Genomic DNA, 15,671 nt, shown 5'->3' with positions numbered 1-15,671 from the left:
TCATTACAGGGGGATTGTAGCTCCATTGAGAAAACAAAGATACATCTTCACAACCTCCTGCTTGTGAGCAGCATGTGACCCTGAGAGACTTGAGCATCAGGAAAGAGATGCCCCCCCAAGTATTATTGCTCTGCGATATTTAAGATTCAGGGGAACCCGACTCCTGGTTTTTTAATGCTAGCAGCACCTTTGGGGAGTAAGAAGGAGGCTGCAGGAATGGCTGGAGGGCATCGGCTGGCAAAGAAGGGAGCAGCACAGTCCAGTAGCGAGAAAGTCCTTTGACAAAAGGAAGAAATGGGCTTTTGCTCTGTTTCTCCTCTGCCGGCTGCCCCTGCCTCCTTGCAGACAGCTGTGCTTGCACCCAAGAGCTGCCTTCGGTGAAACCAAATGTAACACACAGATGCTGACCTGAAAGCTAAGCCATGGAGGCCCGTTGGGATAGTGAGGGGGCACAGGAATGACGTATTTTATGGCGCGTTTGTGCCCAACACCATGGGCGGTTAATGGTTCCTGCAGTACGAATGCAAGGCCCCGGGCTGCACATTGCTATGTCAGCATGCACTTGGATAGCAGAAGCACCCGGGAAACTCCAGGGCACATCAGGGACAGCAGCTCTCTTACCCAGCGTGGGGAACTGGTGGCCAGCATTAGAGCCAGGCGAGACGGACACGATCGTGGCCTGCTTGCCTCCCCGCTCCCAGTAGATAAATGCTTCTGCTGAACCCAGCAGTGTTTTTTTGCAAGCTGAGCGCGGCCTGCAGAGAAGGGCAGCAGCAGGGCTGTCTGCCTTGACACCTGCCTTTGGGGAGCCCATCTCATCTCTAGCATTCTGGCTAAGCCAGGATCCTCCAACACGAGAAAGGAGGAGGAGGAGATCTCACCCGTTCCTCTGGCAAGGTTCTGGGTGCGGGAGACAGCAACGGGCCTGTCGGGAGGAGGAGCTGGAGAATGACGGGCTGGGACATGACTGGTAATGGGTGAGGTATGCTAAATCCAAGTGCTGGACTGGATCCGGCGGAGCGGGGTCATATCTTCTGTGTTTTTTTGCAGGAAACGCAACCAGTGACAAGACAGAAGGCAGGAAGAAAGGGCGGCCCAAGGCAGAGAACCAGGCGCTCAAAGACATCCCAGTAAGCACCCCCAGTCCCCCCCTCACACTGGGAGCTGTTCCCTCCTCTCTCCCTTACCCATCCAGCTCTCTGCAAAGCACCTATTAAAGCGCAAGCCCACACACAAACCCCAGGAGCTGTTGTGGGAGCTCTTGTGCCCGTTGAGTCCGCTCAGCTGCTGCAAGCAAGGCAGGGCTGTGTGTGTGCGTGTGCCCCAGAGATGAGGACGTTGCAGGGACTGAGTCCACTTAAAGCAACTCGCCGCCCCGAACCGTGGGTGAGCTGCTGATGCAGTGAGATGAGCCCTGCTCAGGGCTGAGTGGTCCTGCATGCCCCTAGACATGCGGGGCACCCACGAGCTCCCGACCCAGGGATGCTCTAGCACCCCCATTGCACAGGTGAATAGGGCTCGGCATTTACTTCTGTCACTGTCTGTACAATTGGGTCCATGCCCTTTGGAAAACTGAGTGCAATGTGTGTGTGTCTATATGTATGTATGTATATATGTGTATGTGCAATGTGTATGCATGTATGTGTGTGTTTGTATACGTGTGTATATACGTATATGCGTGTATATAAATATATATATAATGTGTGTGTGTCTATATATGCTTGTGGGGGTGATGCTGACGGGTGGAATAGATGCTTTTTTTATTTATGGGGATGATGCTGGGTCTGGCTATGGGCTGCATCACCAGGGGGATTGCCGGGTGAGGATTTGATCAGTGCCAGGACAGGAGACGGAGTTAATGATTGAGACTGTGGGCAGCGAGTGGTTTGAGTGGCCAGCGGGAGATGCCCTTGAGGGGTGCGATTGCCAAAGCAAGCCCTGGGCGCTTTCCTAGCCCTTGTTCAGCTGCCTCCAGACTGTCGTGCCGTGAAGGTGGGATCTCAGCGTATTTTGCCTGCCAACATTGCCCTTCCCCCGCGGTGGTCCCGGCTACCGGCCTGTTCGTCACCAGATTCGGTTTCGTGCCCGGGGCGGCGGTGATTTCTCCCCGGGGGAAACGGAACGGTTTGATTTCAGCACCGCGGCACGGACAGCACTCGGAGCCGGTTGTCACCGGAGGAGGATGCCGGGCAATTTACTGGCGAGATGAAATGTGGGGCAGTTAAATCACAGAGCTGACTTGCGGGGTGATTTATGCCACCAGCCGGGCCAGAAAGCACTTCATTTGCAGTGAGGGAAATTCCCTGGAGGACTGAGAGGCGAGCTACGACTCCATCATCGTGCCATCATGGCCAAGGCACCGAGCTGAGCCCTAGTACCATGCCGCAGGGGGTGGAATCAGGGCCCGACGGGCTCCAAGGCACCTATTCAACTGCATCTGCCTTGTCTCCTCTTCCCAGCTGACCCTGATGAACCAGTGGAAGGACGAGTTCAAGGCCCACTCCAGGGTGAAGTGCCCCAATTCAGGCTGCTGGCTGGAATTCCCCAGCATCTATGGCCTCAAGTACCACTACCAGCGCTGCCAAGGGGTAAGAAGGACAGAGGTTTGTGTTTGATTTTGCTGATCCTTCTGCTTTGCTGGGCCCCCTTTCCCTTCTCACAGACCCTCGTGGGTGGATGATATCAATGCAATGGCCAAATTGCACAAGTGTCCTGGGTCATCTTAGGCACCTTCCCCTAACTTGTCTCCAGCCCTGTCTTGAATTCCCTTCTCTCTCCAGTGCCACTGCCTGGGGGAAAGCTGCACAAGGAGCTAGGGCACTGCCACTTCCCCTGGCCCAGCTGCCAGCATCTCTCCCCGTAAGTGTGCAGGCTCAGCCAGCTGTCGGAGGGGACTTCTCCAGAGGGCTTTCCCTCTCCCAGCCTGACGGTAATGGCCCCTGCACTTTTGACTACCAGTGATTTCCTATTCACTGAAGCTGTGTAACTGGCTGGCTTTTACTTTTGGGCTGATCTCAGGAAGAACATGGAGGAGTGGCTGAGTCCTTGTCAGGACAAGGGCAAGGGGTCCCAGTTAGGTCAAGCGTAGTGAACACATGCCAGACCCTGACTTGATCTTTGCCCCGATGGAGACACAGGGTCACACGGCTAGCTCAGTGCAGCTGCTTGGGCTGTAGTTTTGTCAGGGCTGGACCTTGACGTCATAAACCACGCTGCAGATGACCAAGTGCAAGCCAGGCTTGGCATGGGGGAGCCACTCCTGATCTACCCTGGGCCCTTTTCCCCCTGTCAACACAAAGCCGTCTGGATCCTGCAAATATCAGCACCTTCTTGGAAACTCCTTGGAGATGCACAGAAAATTCATGGAGTGCCCTGGTTGTTTCACAACCAACTTATCAGGGGCATTTCACCAGTGCTCTCTGCAGCTCATCTAGAGGGAACCAAAGGCGTTTTCCACGACTCTTTTTCTCCCGTCCTTGTATGAATCCCCTTGTCTTTTCTTTCCCCTCAGCAGCTTAGCAAATGTGCTGCTCAGCAATGGATGGAGAGAGCCACAGCTCCAGAAATCTTAAATGATCTGGACTTTTTAAACCATAAAACCCAAAGCTTCTGCTGTAGAAACATGATTGGAGCTACTGTGGGGAAAAATACCAATAGTTTGAGAAAGAGAAAAAAACTCCTCATTTCAGTAGAATTTCCCATCTCCAGAAAAGCTGGGGGGGGTTGGCAGCCCCCTTCGTCTAAGTGGCCGCATCTGTATATACACGAGTGCAGACATCCACTCCCGGAGCAGACGATCTCACCTCTGACGAGAGAGCTGCATAATCTCCAAACACCCCGGGGTGGGTGGCAGGGAGGGGAGGAGGGTGCGGGCAATGTGCTGGGAGACGTATAATAGATGTTACCCTGACGGGATCAGGATGCTCCTGTTGATGCACGCGGTGCTGAAGGTGCTTCGTTACAGCGGGTGGACGGCGATTGAGCTCGTGATGGTTTCTGCTGCAGCCGTGCCCAGGTTGCACCAGGCACTTTGCAAACAAGCAGGCGGGCACGACCCATGCCCTGGACTGTTTTAACACCTCGAAAGGCCCCTTTTCTCTCCGAGCTCATGCATTGTTCCCTAGGCAGGCACCCAATGGGCTGTTCTATCGTAGACATCCTAGAAAAGGGCCGTCAGGTGGCTTCTATTTAATTTGAACCGTAAGTGCTCAAATTTGACGAAGCTTTACCGGCTCCCCTCAGACAGAGGGGAAGCAGAGAGGCTGTTTAAAAGCGTGGAATCCACTTGCATTGAAAAGGGGGTGTCCGATTTATTAGCCCCTGCCTGCCGTGTTCGCTAGGCACAGTCCTTGCGCTGACAGCTCCCAGCCTCGCGTCCAAGGGCATGGGTGGGGGGCAGCTCCAGAATGTGCCCGACTGCAGAGATCCCAGCAGTATGTTGTCCAGCCCCCTCGCACCTACCCGGGGGATTCATTTTGCTCCAAGCTTGCATGTGTGAATCTTCCCCTTCCCGCGTCTATGCACGTGTGACCCCCTGCTGCCTTGCAGGGCGCCATCTCGGAGAAGCTGACCTACTCTTGCCCCTACTGCGAAGCTGCCTTCACGTCCAAAACCCAGCTGGAGAAGCACCGGCTATGGAACCACTTGGATCGGCCGGTCCCGGCCTGCAAAGCCGAAAACAAAGTGCAGAAGTCTCTCAGCAAGAGCAGTGGCAAGAAAAGGTACCGGCCGCGTGGTGTAGCTTCTGGGTCGTAGTTTTAGGGGAAGGCTGAGGAGAGAGAAAGGGAGATGCCCCCAGTTCCCTTCCTGCTGGGATGGCAAAGGCGTCGGCAGCATTGGTTTGTGGACTCCGCTTTCAACGAGCCCTCTATGCTTTGCCCTAGACCTGCTGAGAGCTCAGATTCCCCAACCATCCATCCCAAACAGGCAAAGATGGAGAAGGCGGCTGCCCGGGAGCCCCCCGAAAACGGCGAGTGCTTGGTGGCGGGCCGCGGGAGCAAGGAGTTCCAGATCGCGGCGGCGGAGGCGGTGGCTGCAGCCACCCCGACGGGCAAGTCTTCGAGCTGCAAGGACCCCAAGCAGCAGGGAGGTCAGGCAGCCCTCCAGGAGGAGGACCCCGAGAGGATGAAGCACAGTAAGAGTAGAGCCCAGGGCTACTCAGCTTCATGCACCCAGAGATGGGGGGTCGTGCACAGGTGCAGAGCAAATGTCTCATCTCCATTAGTCCAGCATCAATGGACAGTAACCCCAGTGAACCCCAGAAAAATCATTCTGCAGGGCTGAAAGAGCAGAGCCAAGCAGACTTCCCCACCCCAGCTGCTATTTTGTGGGGGGTAAAGTGCCCTGAAGCAGAGCAGCTGAGGGATGCCCTTCCATCCCCGCTTCATCCCAGGAGGGTGTAAGCCTTCGGAGAGGAGCGGGGAAGCCAGTCCCTTCCTGCCCGCTTCCTGCCACGGGCCCCGCACTCTGCATGTGCTTCACTGCGCTCTTGCAATATAGTTATTTGACCAAATTTCTGTCTCTGTTTCTCTCTCTCGAGTCAGGAAGGAAACAGAAAACCCCTAAGAAATTTACCGGGGAGCAACCGTCCATCTCAGGGACGTTCGGACTGAAAGGTAACAGCGGCACCAGCCCTGTGTCCCAGCTTCTGCGAACCCGGGTATGCACGATCCGTTCCTTCCCCGGGGGCTGCCAGAGCCCAGAGAGGCATTTTTATGAGTTGATCTCACAATAAGATCTCAACCGCTGCCTGGGCTCGGTAATCTCCTCTGACTCAACGTGCCAGTGCGGGGCCGTGGGCCAGGCCAGAAGTGTGGGCACGTGTGGCTGCCTCTCCCTTCCTAACTCCACCCCCAGATTCGCAAGCCCCCGAGAGCCTTCGTCAGTCTCAGGTGCCAGCAGGTAGTTGTCGGGTCAGCGGTGGCACAAAAGAGCCTGGTTTACAAACCATCGGGCCCGGAGATTGAAGAGTATTTCAGGCCCTGGTGCTCACAGATGCACGTTTCCCATCGCACGTGCGCTGTTCCTAGATGGGATTCTCCCGGCAGGTCTCATGCAAAAATACCCTGCAAATTCTTGCGCAAAAAATGCACGCGCCTCTCCAGCCTAAGATCCCGGACCAGAGCGTGCTTTTTGGCTTGTCTGCATTTCAGAGCTGTTGCTGCTATAGTTGCATCAGAGATGTCCCATGGCGCCTCCCTGAATGCTGTCAGCCCAGCTGGGAGAAGCCCTTTCCTGTCAACACAGCTGTTTCCAACTGCGCGGTTTGCTTGCTTAGCCGCACCAGCAAGGGGATGCTGATGTAGCTCTGCTGGCAAACCTTATGAGTGCCAGCCGGACCTCGGTGCCAACAGCTCTTGCTGCCCTCGTCCATGCCCCTGCTGCGTATTTATTCCAGCACCTCCTATTTCTGGGCCGGCGGGTCAGCCTGCTAACTGCACGCACTGGGGTGGTTTCTGCATGCTCCCAACCGAGGGGCATCCCACGGTGCTGCTGCTTTTCTTGTGATGACACTGGGGCCATGCCTTCGAGCCTTTGGCCCCCTGCCATGCATGGAGCATGATCTCATCCTGCTCCCTTTCCTTGGGGGATTCGGCCCTAAAAGCCTCCCGCACAAAGCTTCAGCGATGGGAGAGCAGAGAAAAGCCGCTCTCGGGGTGCTCTGAGCAGTGAACCAGATGAGGGGGGGGAGAATAGAAGCATGACCAGGGAGGAAAGTGAACTGCACCCCTTTCCCTCTGCCTGTGTGTGCAAGCAGGTTGCTGCCTGCTGATCCCTCTTCCACCCAGAGCAAAGGGGGATCTGTGTCTGGCGCTCGCCCTCTCCCAGTCCCGCTGTCTCATAGCACCAGGGCCGGGGCCAGAAAGGGCTGGGGGCTCCCCAGGTATCACAGCCCAGAACGGCGGCTGCCCTTGGCTTGGGTTCTTGGAGGAAACATCGCTCCAGTACCTGATGCTTCTCAAGCCGCATCCTCTTTCAAGCTCATTTGGGCTCCAGGAAGACGCTTCCCACTCCCCAGCCTTCCCCCGTCATGATCAAGAGCTCCTCCTTGCCAACTCAAAGCCTTGCCCTGAAGCGGCGCGCCCTACCGTCAGCTTCTGGGCGCTTGTGCCTGTGGGTGACAGGGCTTTTGCCCAGGAAATGATGCTCACTCAGATTACTTTCTCTCCAACAGCTTCTCTCCAGTCCCGCTGTTGTAAACCGGGCACCGCTCCAGGTTCATCCTCCTGCATTTTAAAAACGCCCTCTCCCTCTTCAGGCTTCATAAAAGCTGAGGACAAAGCAAAAGCACATCGAGCCAAGAAGCTGGAGGGGAGCAGCAGCACGGACGAGCTGAAAAAGAAACCTCCAGGAGGCGGGAAAAAGGAGGCGGCTCCACACTTTCCAACAGGTCAGGCCAACGGGGAATGTGCCGAGCCCGGGCGTGCGAGGATTCCCCGCTGCACGGAAACCGGGTCAGACAGAGGCCTGTCTTTCCTCTGGAAAGGCCCTTGCTGAAGTCAGTGAGATGGTGGCCTGAGCAAGAAGTGAGGAGGCATGAAATCCTAGAAAAGTGGGGCTGGAAGGGAGGTCACATCTAGTCCGAGGCAGGATCAGCCCTATCGAAACTATCCTATATAAATCCATACTCTAACCTGTTAGCAAAACTACTGGCAGCCCTGACACAGCACAAGACATCACACCCCAACCTACCATAAGTAAAAGGCGGACCACGGCAGCCAACGTCCTGCCGCTGCAAAAGGTTATTGATATACGCTCAAGATCCTAGGCAGGGGCCATGCCCCCCGCTACAGAGGAAGGCCACCCTCCCCCCAGTCCATCCCAGTCTGGCCACAGGGTAAAATTCCTTTGTGACCCCAAAATATGGTAATCGGTGATCCAAAGTGGAGGGGCAAACCCACTAGCCAGGAACCTCTGGCTTTTCAGTCCCAGCAGGAGCACTGACACAGCCCAGTCTCCATCCCCACCCTGGGCTGCAGCCAGCACTCAATGCCCCCGAGGGACACGTGTAGCAGCGAGGGGGGAGAGGGTGGCGGGACCATGCCCACCCTGCAAGTGTTCTCCGCTTGTTGCGTGGTTGAAACGCAGAAGTATTTAAACCCTTCAGAGCAGCTCTGGGCTCTGCTTGTGGACAGGCATCTCCGATGAGCTGGGGTGGTTAGATCAAGCTGTCAAGCAAGGTGGAAAAGTCCTCAGCAGACCTCGTGGGGGAGGAAGAAGGGCTCATGTAGTGCTCTCTCCCCTGATGGCAAAGCAGCTACCGATTCTCTCCTTCCCTTGGAGAGAATTGTCCCTTGGACAACTAAGAGCAGCCCTGAAACTTGGAGTTTTTTGCATGAGAGATGTTGCCCCCGTCCATGCCTCCCAGCCCTCCCTGTTTCCTTCAGGCTCAGGTCTGGGAGGGCTGGTCTCTGCCTCTCTAGGGCCGGGCTCTCAGCCCTCGTTCTCCGTTTCTTCCCCTCGCAGTAAGCCCCGAGGAGCAGTGGCAGCGGGAGATCAATGAGAAGGGAGAAGTTGCCTGCCCCACCTGCGGCGTCATAACCAGGAAAACCATCGTGGGCCTCAAAAAGCACATGGACGTCTGTCAGAAAGTAGGAGCCTGTCATGGTTGTTCGCTTTTGGGGCGAGGGGGGCCAGGTTTGCGTGCGCCAGGAGTAACGTAACGGTGCTCCTGGCCGACCTCGGGCTGCAGACGCCTGAGCGTTTTCTGCCGGGCTTGGAGGGAGCTGGTTTCTCCCCCTCTTCCCAGCTGCTAAATGAATCGGTTCTGGAGCCCAGCAAGCCCTCTGTCACCTCCTGCACAACCCAGGGGGTATAACCTCCCCGTGTGACCTGCTTCTATCAAGCCAGGTCGCCTTGTGCTTGAATGCAAGCCCGTCCCAGAGAGGAACGCCCAGGCTAGGCACGTTCCTTAGGTCTTTGGGGAAGCTGTAGGTCAGTAATAGCCCAGTGATAAATGGTCTCCCTGCTGCACTGCCATCCATCTTATGTCCTCATCCGTCACCCGGCGTACTAGAAAGAAAGCACCTCTCCTAGCACGGCAACATAGGATCGATGCCTCCTGCCTTGAAAATATGTCTCAGCTTTGATTCCACATTCATTTCCCATAAATGCCACCTCCGCCTCACATCAGCCTTTGCGAGGAGCAGGAGACCATTAGCCTGATAGTGGGTGACACCCGGCTCCATCAAAGCCCGTTGCCATGCTCACGTTGACTTCCGCACAGCTGGGCTTTTGCCTGTTGGCTCTTAAATACATGTCAGGCTTTCTGAACACCATCGTAGGCCAGTGGGGAAAGCCAAAGGGCTGTGGGACCCACCAGCCTGCACAGGGTTCAAATCCCCTTGAGCATGGTGATGCCAGTCTTGCAGGGGAACAGGCAGGTGGGTGTGCAGAGACGGTATCCAGACCCATTGATCAGGGAAGCTAAAGGATACTGGCACCTTGGGGCAGTGCAGAGCAGGAGCTAATCTGGCTGCGCTGCGGCATCATTTTGCAAGTGGTTTCTGATCCCAGGAAAAATCCCCCCAAGGAAATCCTAGCTCCAGCTTTGTACTGCCTCAGTCCTGGCCAGCTGCTCCTCCGCTGTAAATCAGGATTGCTGTCCATTGCCAGCAGCCCCAAGAGTCTGGGATGGCAACCGGGCATTGCAAGGAGCACAAGGGGCCTTTGGTCAGCCTTACAGCTGCATGCCGGGAAGGAGGCTGGGGTCTTGTCCCCGGAAACCACCCACCGCCCAGCGTGAGAGGCGATCCCAGTCAGCTCCAATGAGGCAGCGATGCCAGCCTTTGCGGGCCCTGCCAGGAGAGTGGCAGAACTGCTCAGGGTGCAGCAGGACTCGGAGGAGCCACGGGGCAGCAGCATCCAGGTGAACCTGAAACGAGCAGGTCGTCTCTTGTGGGGGCCGGATAGAAACGTGCCATTTTTAGCATCGCTCACTTGGGAAAAGCCTGCCTCGGCTGAAATTAAAGGCCCTCGTGTCTTTACGGTGACGCTCTTTAGTTCCTGGACCAAGATTAGCCAGGCAGAGGCCAGGCACAAGAAAGTGCCTCCCAGTGAGTAGCGGTGAGGTTTTTTTATTCACTTCCCCAGAGGTAACAAAGTAGAGGATGAGTTTTTGGAACATCCAATTCATCTCTTATTAGTAGGGTAGTTTCCAGCTGAAATTAAGAAGAAAAAACAGCCGGGCTGGCAGCAGGTGCAGATAGACTAAGCTCCCCTTGAAGCAACAGATGAGTGCAGTAGGACGTGCATCGACTTTCTGTCTCTAGACTTAGTGCGTCTCAGTTCTCTGCACTGAGCGCGTCTCCCCTGTGCCCGTACATCTGGATCGTCCCCCAGCTGAAGTCAGTCTTGGCTTTATCACTTTGTAAAGTAGAATTGTGCTTTTTTCATGCATCCGTTCAGAGGCTGCTTGGAGCAGAGAGGCAGAAGTCAGACAGCAAGGTCACATTCGGAGGGGAACGCCCTGCCGTGCAGAGCTCTGTGACGCCAGCCAGTGCTTCTTCAGTGTAGGACAGTCCCCTCCTGTGGGGCATATCTCAGTCCAGTGTGCGACTGATACCTGCAAGATCCGCCCCGCTGGGTGACTAATAGGTTATGGGTTTATATCCCTCTGCCAGGCAGAACTAGGACCCCAGGTATAAATGCTCCTGACCTCAGAAATCCATATCTGAAACCCACATCTGCAGTTTGGAGCATGCGAGTTTGACATCTGCATCAGCCCCTTAGAGAAAGAGGTTCGGTATGCATGCTCAGACTGAAGGCTGAGGCCAGAGGTTGGGATCCCAGTGTTCAATTTAAGGACATGGCTGTTTAGTAGTCTGCAGAGTCCCATTGCCTGGTGCTCCACGGAATAGTCTCTTCTGGGCTAAGCCAGGACAGCAGCGTGTGGAAGTGCCGTTGCCCGCAGGGTGACCCTCGTTTCATTTGTTCAGCTGCAGGATGCCTTGAAATGTCAGCACTGCAAGAAGCAGTTCAAGTCCAAAGCTGGCCTGAATTACCACACCATGGCAGAGCACGTCAACAAGGTAAGGGTGCTTGGAGCTCTTGATCTGCTCGCCTCACTCTTTGTCTCTCTCTCTCTCTGGAAAGACACAGGTGAAGAAGACGAATAAACCAGCGGTTCCCGTAATTATTGTAATTTTTTTTTCACCTGGCTAATTCAGTGCTCATGCAACCAAGGGGCTCAGAGCACTGATCTTCCAGCCTCCCACACACCGCTCTCAACATGCACATCAGCAGCGTGCCCTGCTTACCCTGCTGAGCAAAGACCTCCAGTCCTAAGCACACTCATGCAGTGAATATACACACATGCAATATGGACACCCTGGAAGCAGCAAATCCAGGGTGAGCAGAAAAGATACTAAAAGTCCCAGATTGTGGAATATTCGATGAGCCAAGTTTTTTCCAAGCAGCTAAACTCTGCTTGCAGAAACCATGGGAAATGGGTACTTGTTTGCAAGAAATAGTTCAGTAGTTATCTACTAGCCAAGGTGTACTGGTGTATGCATGTGTGAGCTGTGCACGCGAACGCATCCATGCTCAACAACCTGGCAGCCAGCGACGTAGAGGCTATCCTTCCAGATCTGGTCTTGTGTGTTTTTAAGGGACCAGGACAAAACGCAACCCTGTTTGAGACACATCCTGAGTTTCCCATTTCCAACTTGCCTTTTCACTGTGAATCTGTCTCCTGGGCTCTGTTGTAATTGCTGATGTTTTTTTCATGAACTGACTGCAGATGGATTTACACATGGTAAGGGCATGGCCACATTAGGCTTTCAATGGCCAGGGCATCTGTGCGTGCGTTAAAGCCATAGCAAATCCAGCCCTTGAGACAACCCGGTAAGAGTTTATACAGGCAGAGACTTGGTACGCCACTCCGGGCACAGAGCACATGAGTGAATGGTTGACTCTGTTGCTTCTGTTACTTCCTTGTTTCCAGCCTCTTCCCGTGGAAATCGCTGGACTGGGTGAACAGGAAGAGCGGGAAAGGCTGAGGAAAGTGCTAAAGCAGATGGGGAAACTGAAATGCCCCAATGAGGTATAAGAACAATTCCTGTTTATCGTTCTGGGAAAGGATGAAAGGAACAGAGAGCTGCCAGGGGACTCGAGAACCACCCGCAGAGGGGCACCGATCCTGCAGCAAGCACCCCCTGCTTGCTCAGCCCTCCCCGTGTTACGTTCGCTCTCCGAGAATATTCCACTGAATTGCTTGCAGACAGAAACGTTCAGGGACCCGGGGAGCATTGGTGTGAGCCCTCAGACAGGCAGTTCCCAGCTTGGAAACTCAGCTGTCAGGCCCAGCCAAGAGGCACGTAGTGCTGCATGGCCCTCCGGGGCCTGCCCGAGCTCTCAAAACTACGGGCAAGCCACTAGCGAGCAAGCGACAGGCTGGGAATTATTCCCTCGGTCGACTCAGTGAGTAGCCTCAAAACCGGGCTGTTGGCAGGCAAGTTGCAAACAGGTGAAGGGTGAAACCAGGGACGCAAATGATTTGCCGTGAACTGTGCAACCGGGCCTGCACGCTGGAGTCCCGTTGCTCCAAGCAGTGCCCTTCGTCGTCCTCTGTTTCTAAGAAGCCTCCTGTCCTGGCTTGGAAGCCCTCCGGACAGCAGTAACCAGTCTCCTCCCTTGCTTTTCCCCTGGGCTTGACGGGCAGGGACAGGGTAGGGCTGACCTGACCCCCAGGCTCCTCACGGCTCCTCGGCAGGTTCAGCTGGTAATGGGAGGCGGGGGGCAGCAGCCGCTCTGCCCGTAGGGATCACACAGGCAGTTAGGAAGCTCTGCTCGCATCCCAGGGCACTGAGCGTCCCCGGAGGGGCGGGGTCCGCGGAGCTGGCTCACAACGAAGGACGCGGGAAGCAGCCTCCGAGGCTCGCGGGTAAGTGGGCGCAGGAAGCTGCCGCTGCCCTGGGCTTCGCAGCTCCTCCGTGAGCCAGCTGGGGAGGCTCCGAGTGCATGAAGCGAGGGCGCCCAGGAAAAGCGGTGTGTTCCTCCTCGAGACGCCCAGCCGGCTGCACTGGGGCGGGTTCGGCCTGCGTATCCGGCGATGCCACCGCCTAACCCTCCGCACGCTCCTTCTCCCCAGGGCTGCACGGCCAACTTCTCCAGCCTGATGGGCTACCAGTACCACCAGAAGCGCTGCGGGAAGCAGCCCGCCGAAGTAGAGAAGCCCGTGTTCACCTGCCCTCACTGCGGGAAGAAGTATAAATCAAAGGCTGGCCATGACTACCACCTCCGGTCGGAGCACCCCTCTTCGGTGAGACCCGGCCTCTCGGGGCACGCGATGCTGTTCGTTGAGGCCCGTGGGTGCTGCCAGGCTCTGGAGCGAGCTCTTGCTGGGAGTTTCTCCTGTGGGCTGAACTCTCCCTGCTGCCCTTAGATGCTGTCTGGGTATCGTGAAAGGAAGGGGACTGCAAAAGCAGCTGGGTGCAATTCCCAAACCCCAACCCACCAGGGCAAGATAGTTTGTCTGCAGCTGGCATTGTGGTCAGTTGTCCGTGCCAGCCCCTCAGGCTTGGAAGGGGCTTCCCGGCACCAGTGATAACTACTTCCCAGCACCAGTGATAAAAGCCCTTCCTTTTCTCCTCGCTCCTTGCTTTCCCCACTCCCTCTCTATGCTGCAGCCGCCCGAGGAGCCAGAGGCGAAACCCGAGGCCAACCCAGTAGAAGATTTTGAGAGGACTCCGAGCGGTAGGATCCGGCGCACGTCGGCCCAGGTGGCCGTCTTCCACCTCCAGGAAATAGCCGAAGATGAGCTGGCCAAGGACTGGACCAAGCGGAGGATGAAGGACGACCTGGTGCCTGAGACGAAGCGAGTAAGAGTCCCTTATTTCTTATGCCCATGCAGCTTTGACTGTGGTGGGGGGACAAGGGGTGTCGTAGTCATGATGATCCAGAAATTATGCAAGAGGCAGGATCTTTTTCCTAAGCCTTAAATGCTAGAGGCTGCCGGGGAGAGAGGAACAGTAGAAAAAACCCAGGTCAGACCCAGTTCACTCTCCCCTTCAGCATCTCCTCTTTGCCTCTTTGAGAGACAGGGCAGCATGGACCTAGGGCCTGACCCAGTACGTGGCAGTTCTTATGTTCTCCCTTTTGCTGGACCAGATATGTTGCTGGATAAAGCTAGAGAAACTTCTGAATGCAAGTCATCCTTCATCAGGTCCCTGCTGTGCCTGGCTTCTTGCAATCAGAGACCTGACAAGGAATATCTTGCATTCAAAACCTTCTCTAACTTTATCCCAACTACGTCATCAGTTCAATAAAGGAGATCACCTTGAAAGTCTTTGCTTCCAACTTGGACTATGGCAGACAGTGCGGTGCCCCCCAGCTTTGGGGCACAAAGGTCCTGGGAGCCTGCGTGCAAACACAGGTGCATCCTTCCCCCTTTATGCGGGGGCTGTGCAGATGCCTGCTGGCCGTGCCTCATCTTGCCCTCATGCCCTCTTTCCCAGAGCCCTTCTTGGCAGACCTAGCTGCTAACCTCAGCCTGGCATGTGCTGTGAAAGGCTAGCATCGTGCAAGGCATTGGAAGAGTTAACACCTCTGCCCTAGAAGCAGATGTTATGATGAAAGTTTCCCCAAATTGGCTCCATCCTGTGGCCGAATGCATCTCCATGTCCAGCAGATCGTTACAGGTGCTGGAGGGAGCTGGCAGTCGAGGACAGTCTGGTCCCAGCATCATCCTCACCATACAGCCAGAGGGCACGGGGTCCCAGTGCTGACCTGCTTCCTTCCTATTGCCGGGAGATGCTTCCTAGCCAGCGTCCCTGGAGATGGAAAGGACTCGCTGCAGGCTCCCAGCCACGGCTGAAGCCTGAGCCCTGGCCACCCGGCTCCTAGGGAGAACAGCAGCTCTGACATGAAAAAGCTGGGTGTTTTCATCTTTCAAGGTGGGAGCTGGACCCTCTGAGCCTTGGACGACACATGTCCCAGTGCTGCGGGGCCCGAGCAGCGAGCTGCATTTCCCAGGCCGCTCTGCCATGCTCCACAAACTGAAAAGGAAGATGCAGTTGAATCCAAGAGCACATCCCAGGGTGCAGAGCAGGTGCTGCCTCGCTGGTCTCCTACACTAAAGACAGCCCAGGATGGCATGGCACAGCAGACACCCAAAGCCAACTGCAGGCCTTATCTGAGTGCAAAAGAGAGAAGCAACTCTTCAACCTCCCCTTTGGGGTAGCCAAAGACATCCAGTCTGTGCTTTGCCAGCCACTCCACTAGTGCCAAGAGCAATCGTCTGTCCCCCAAGCAGAATAAACCAGGCTGACACAGGGATTTGGGGCTGCTGCAGCTGGGCCGTTTGGGGGCTGATTTGTTTTCATCCCAGGCTCCCAACCAGCTCACGGAGGAGCAGGCCAGAGGGTGAGACCCTGTTCTGGTCCAGCCTGGTGGGGGAGAGGGTAATTTGGAAGGAAAGGAGCCAAGCGAACGCAGCCGTGTGTCTCGAGTCAGCAAAGCTGCTCTCAGAAGAAGGACTGCCCGCCTTTTTACTGCGTCCGAGTGGTTTGATGCACGGGGAATAGACTCTGAAAAGCCAGGCTGCCAAGGGAACGAGGCGGCATTGGCAGCACGTGCACGTACAAAGGCTGGCCAATTCATCTCTGCCACATTGGCTGTACTTAAAAGCTGGGGAGACAGCCGCCCCTGGTTACGGGCACCGTTCTGGGCGA

The 15,671-nt window shown here is 55.8% G+C and overlaps 1 protein-coding gene across 7 annotated transcripts in view; it reads left to right on the top strand.

Moving 5' to 3' along the window:
• ZNF512B (zinc finger protein 512B) overlaps positions 1–15,671 on the top strand; it is a 44,631-nt gene that overhangs the window by 11,486 nt on the left and 17,474 nt on the right. For 4 of the 7 annotated variants that reach the window (XM_059713184.1, XM_059713185.1, XM_059713182.1 and 1 more), the window contains 11 exons: positions 1,051–1,130; positions 2,460–2,603; positions 4,549–4,721; positions 4,884–5,134; positions 5,544–5,615; positions 7,175–7,390; positions 8,467–8,591; positions 10,938–11,030; positions 11,945–12,043; positions 13,091–13,261; positions 13,629–13,820. In XM_059713184.1, the coding sequence (XP_059569167.1) occupies positions 1,051–1,130; positions 2,460–2,603; positions 4,549–4,721; positions 4,884–5,134; positions 5,544–5,615; positions 7,175–7,390; positions 8,467–8,591; positions 10,938–11,030; positions 11,945–12,043; positions 13,091–13,261; positions 13,629–13,820 (1,616 nt within the window). The remainder of the gene's footprint in view (positions 1–1,050; positions 1,131–2,459; positions 2,604–4,548; positions 4,722–4,883; positions 5,135–5,543; positions 5,616–7,174; positions 7,391–8,466; positions 8,592–10,937; positions 11,031–11,944; positions 12,044–13,090; positions 13,262–13,628; positions 13,821–15,671) is intronic. The other 3 variants (XM_059713183.1, XM_059713186.1, XM_059713187.1) reach the window with 3 other exon arrangements.

Source organism: Alligator mississippiensis, chromosome 9, assembly GCF_030867095.1.
Source record: "Alligator mississippiensis isolate rAllMis1 chromosome 9, rAllMis1, whole genome shotgun sequence".
NCBI lineage: Eukaryota > Metazoa > Chordata > Crocodylia > Alligatoridae > Alligator > Alligator mississippiensis.
The sequence above is the reverse complement of the archived record's forward strand: the minus strand, read 5'-3'. Positions and strand labels throughout refer to the sequence as shown.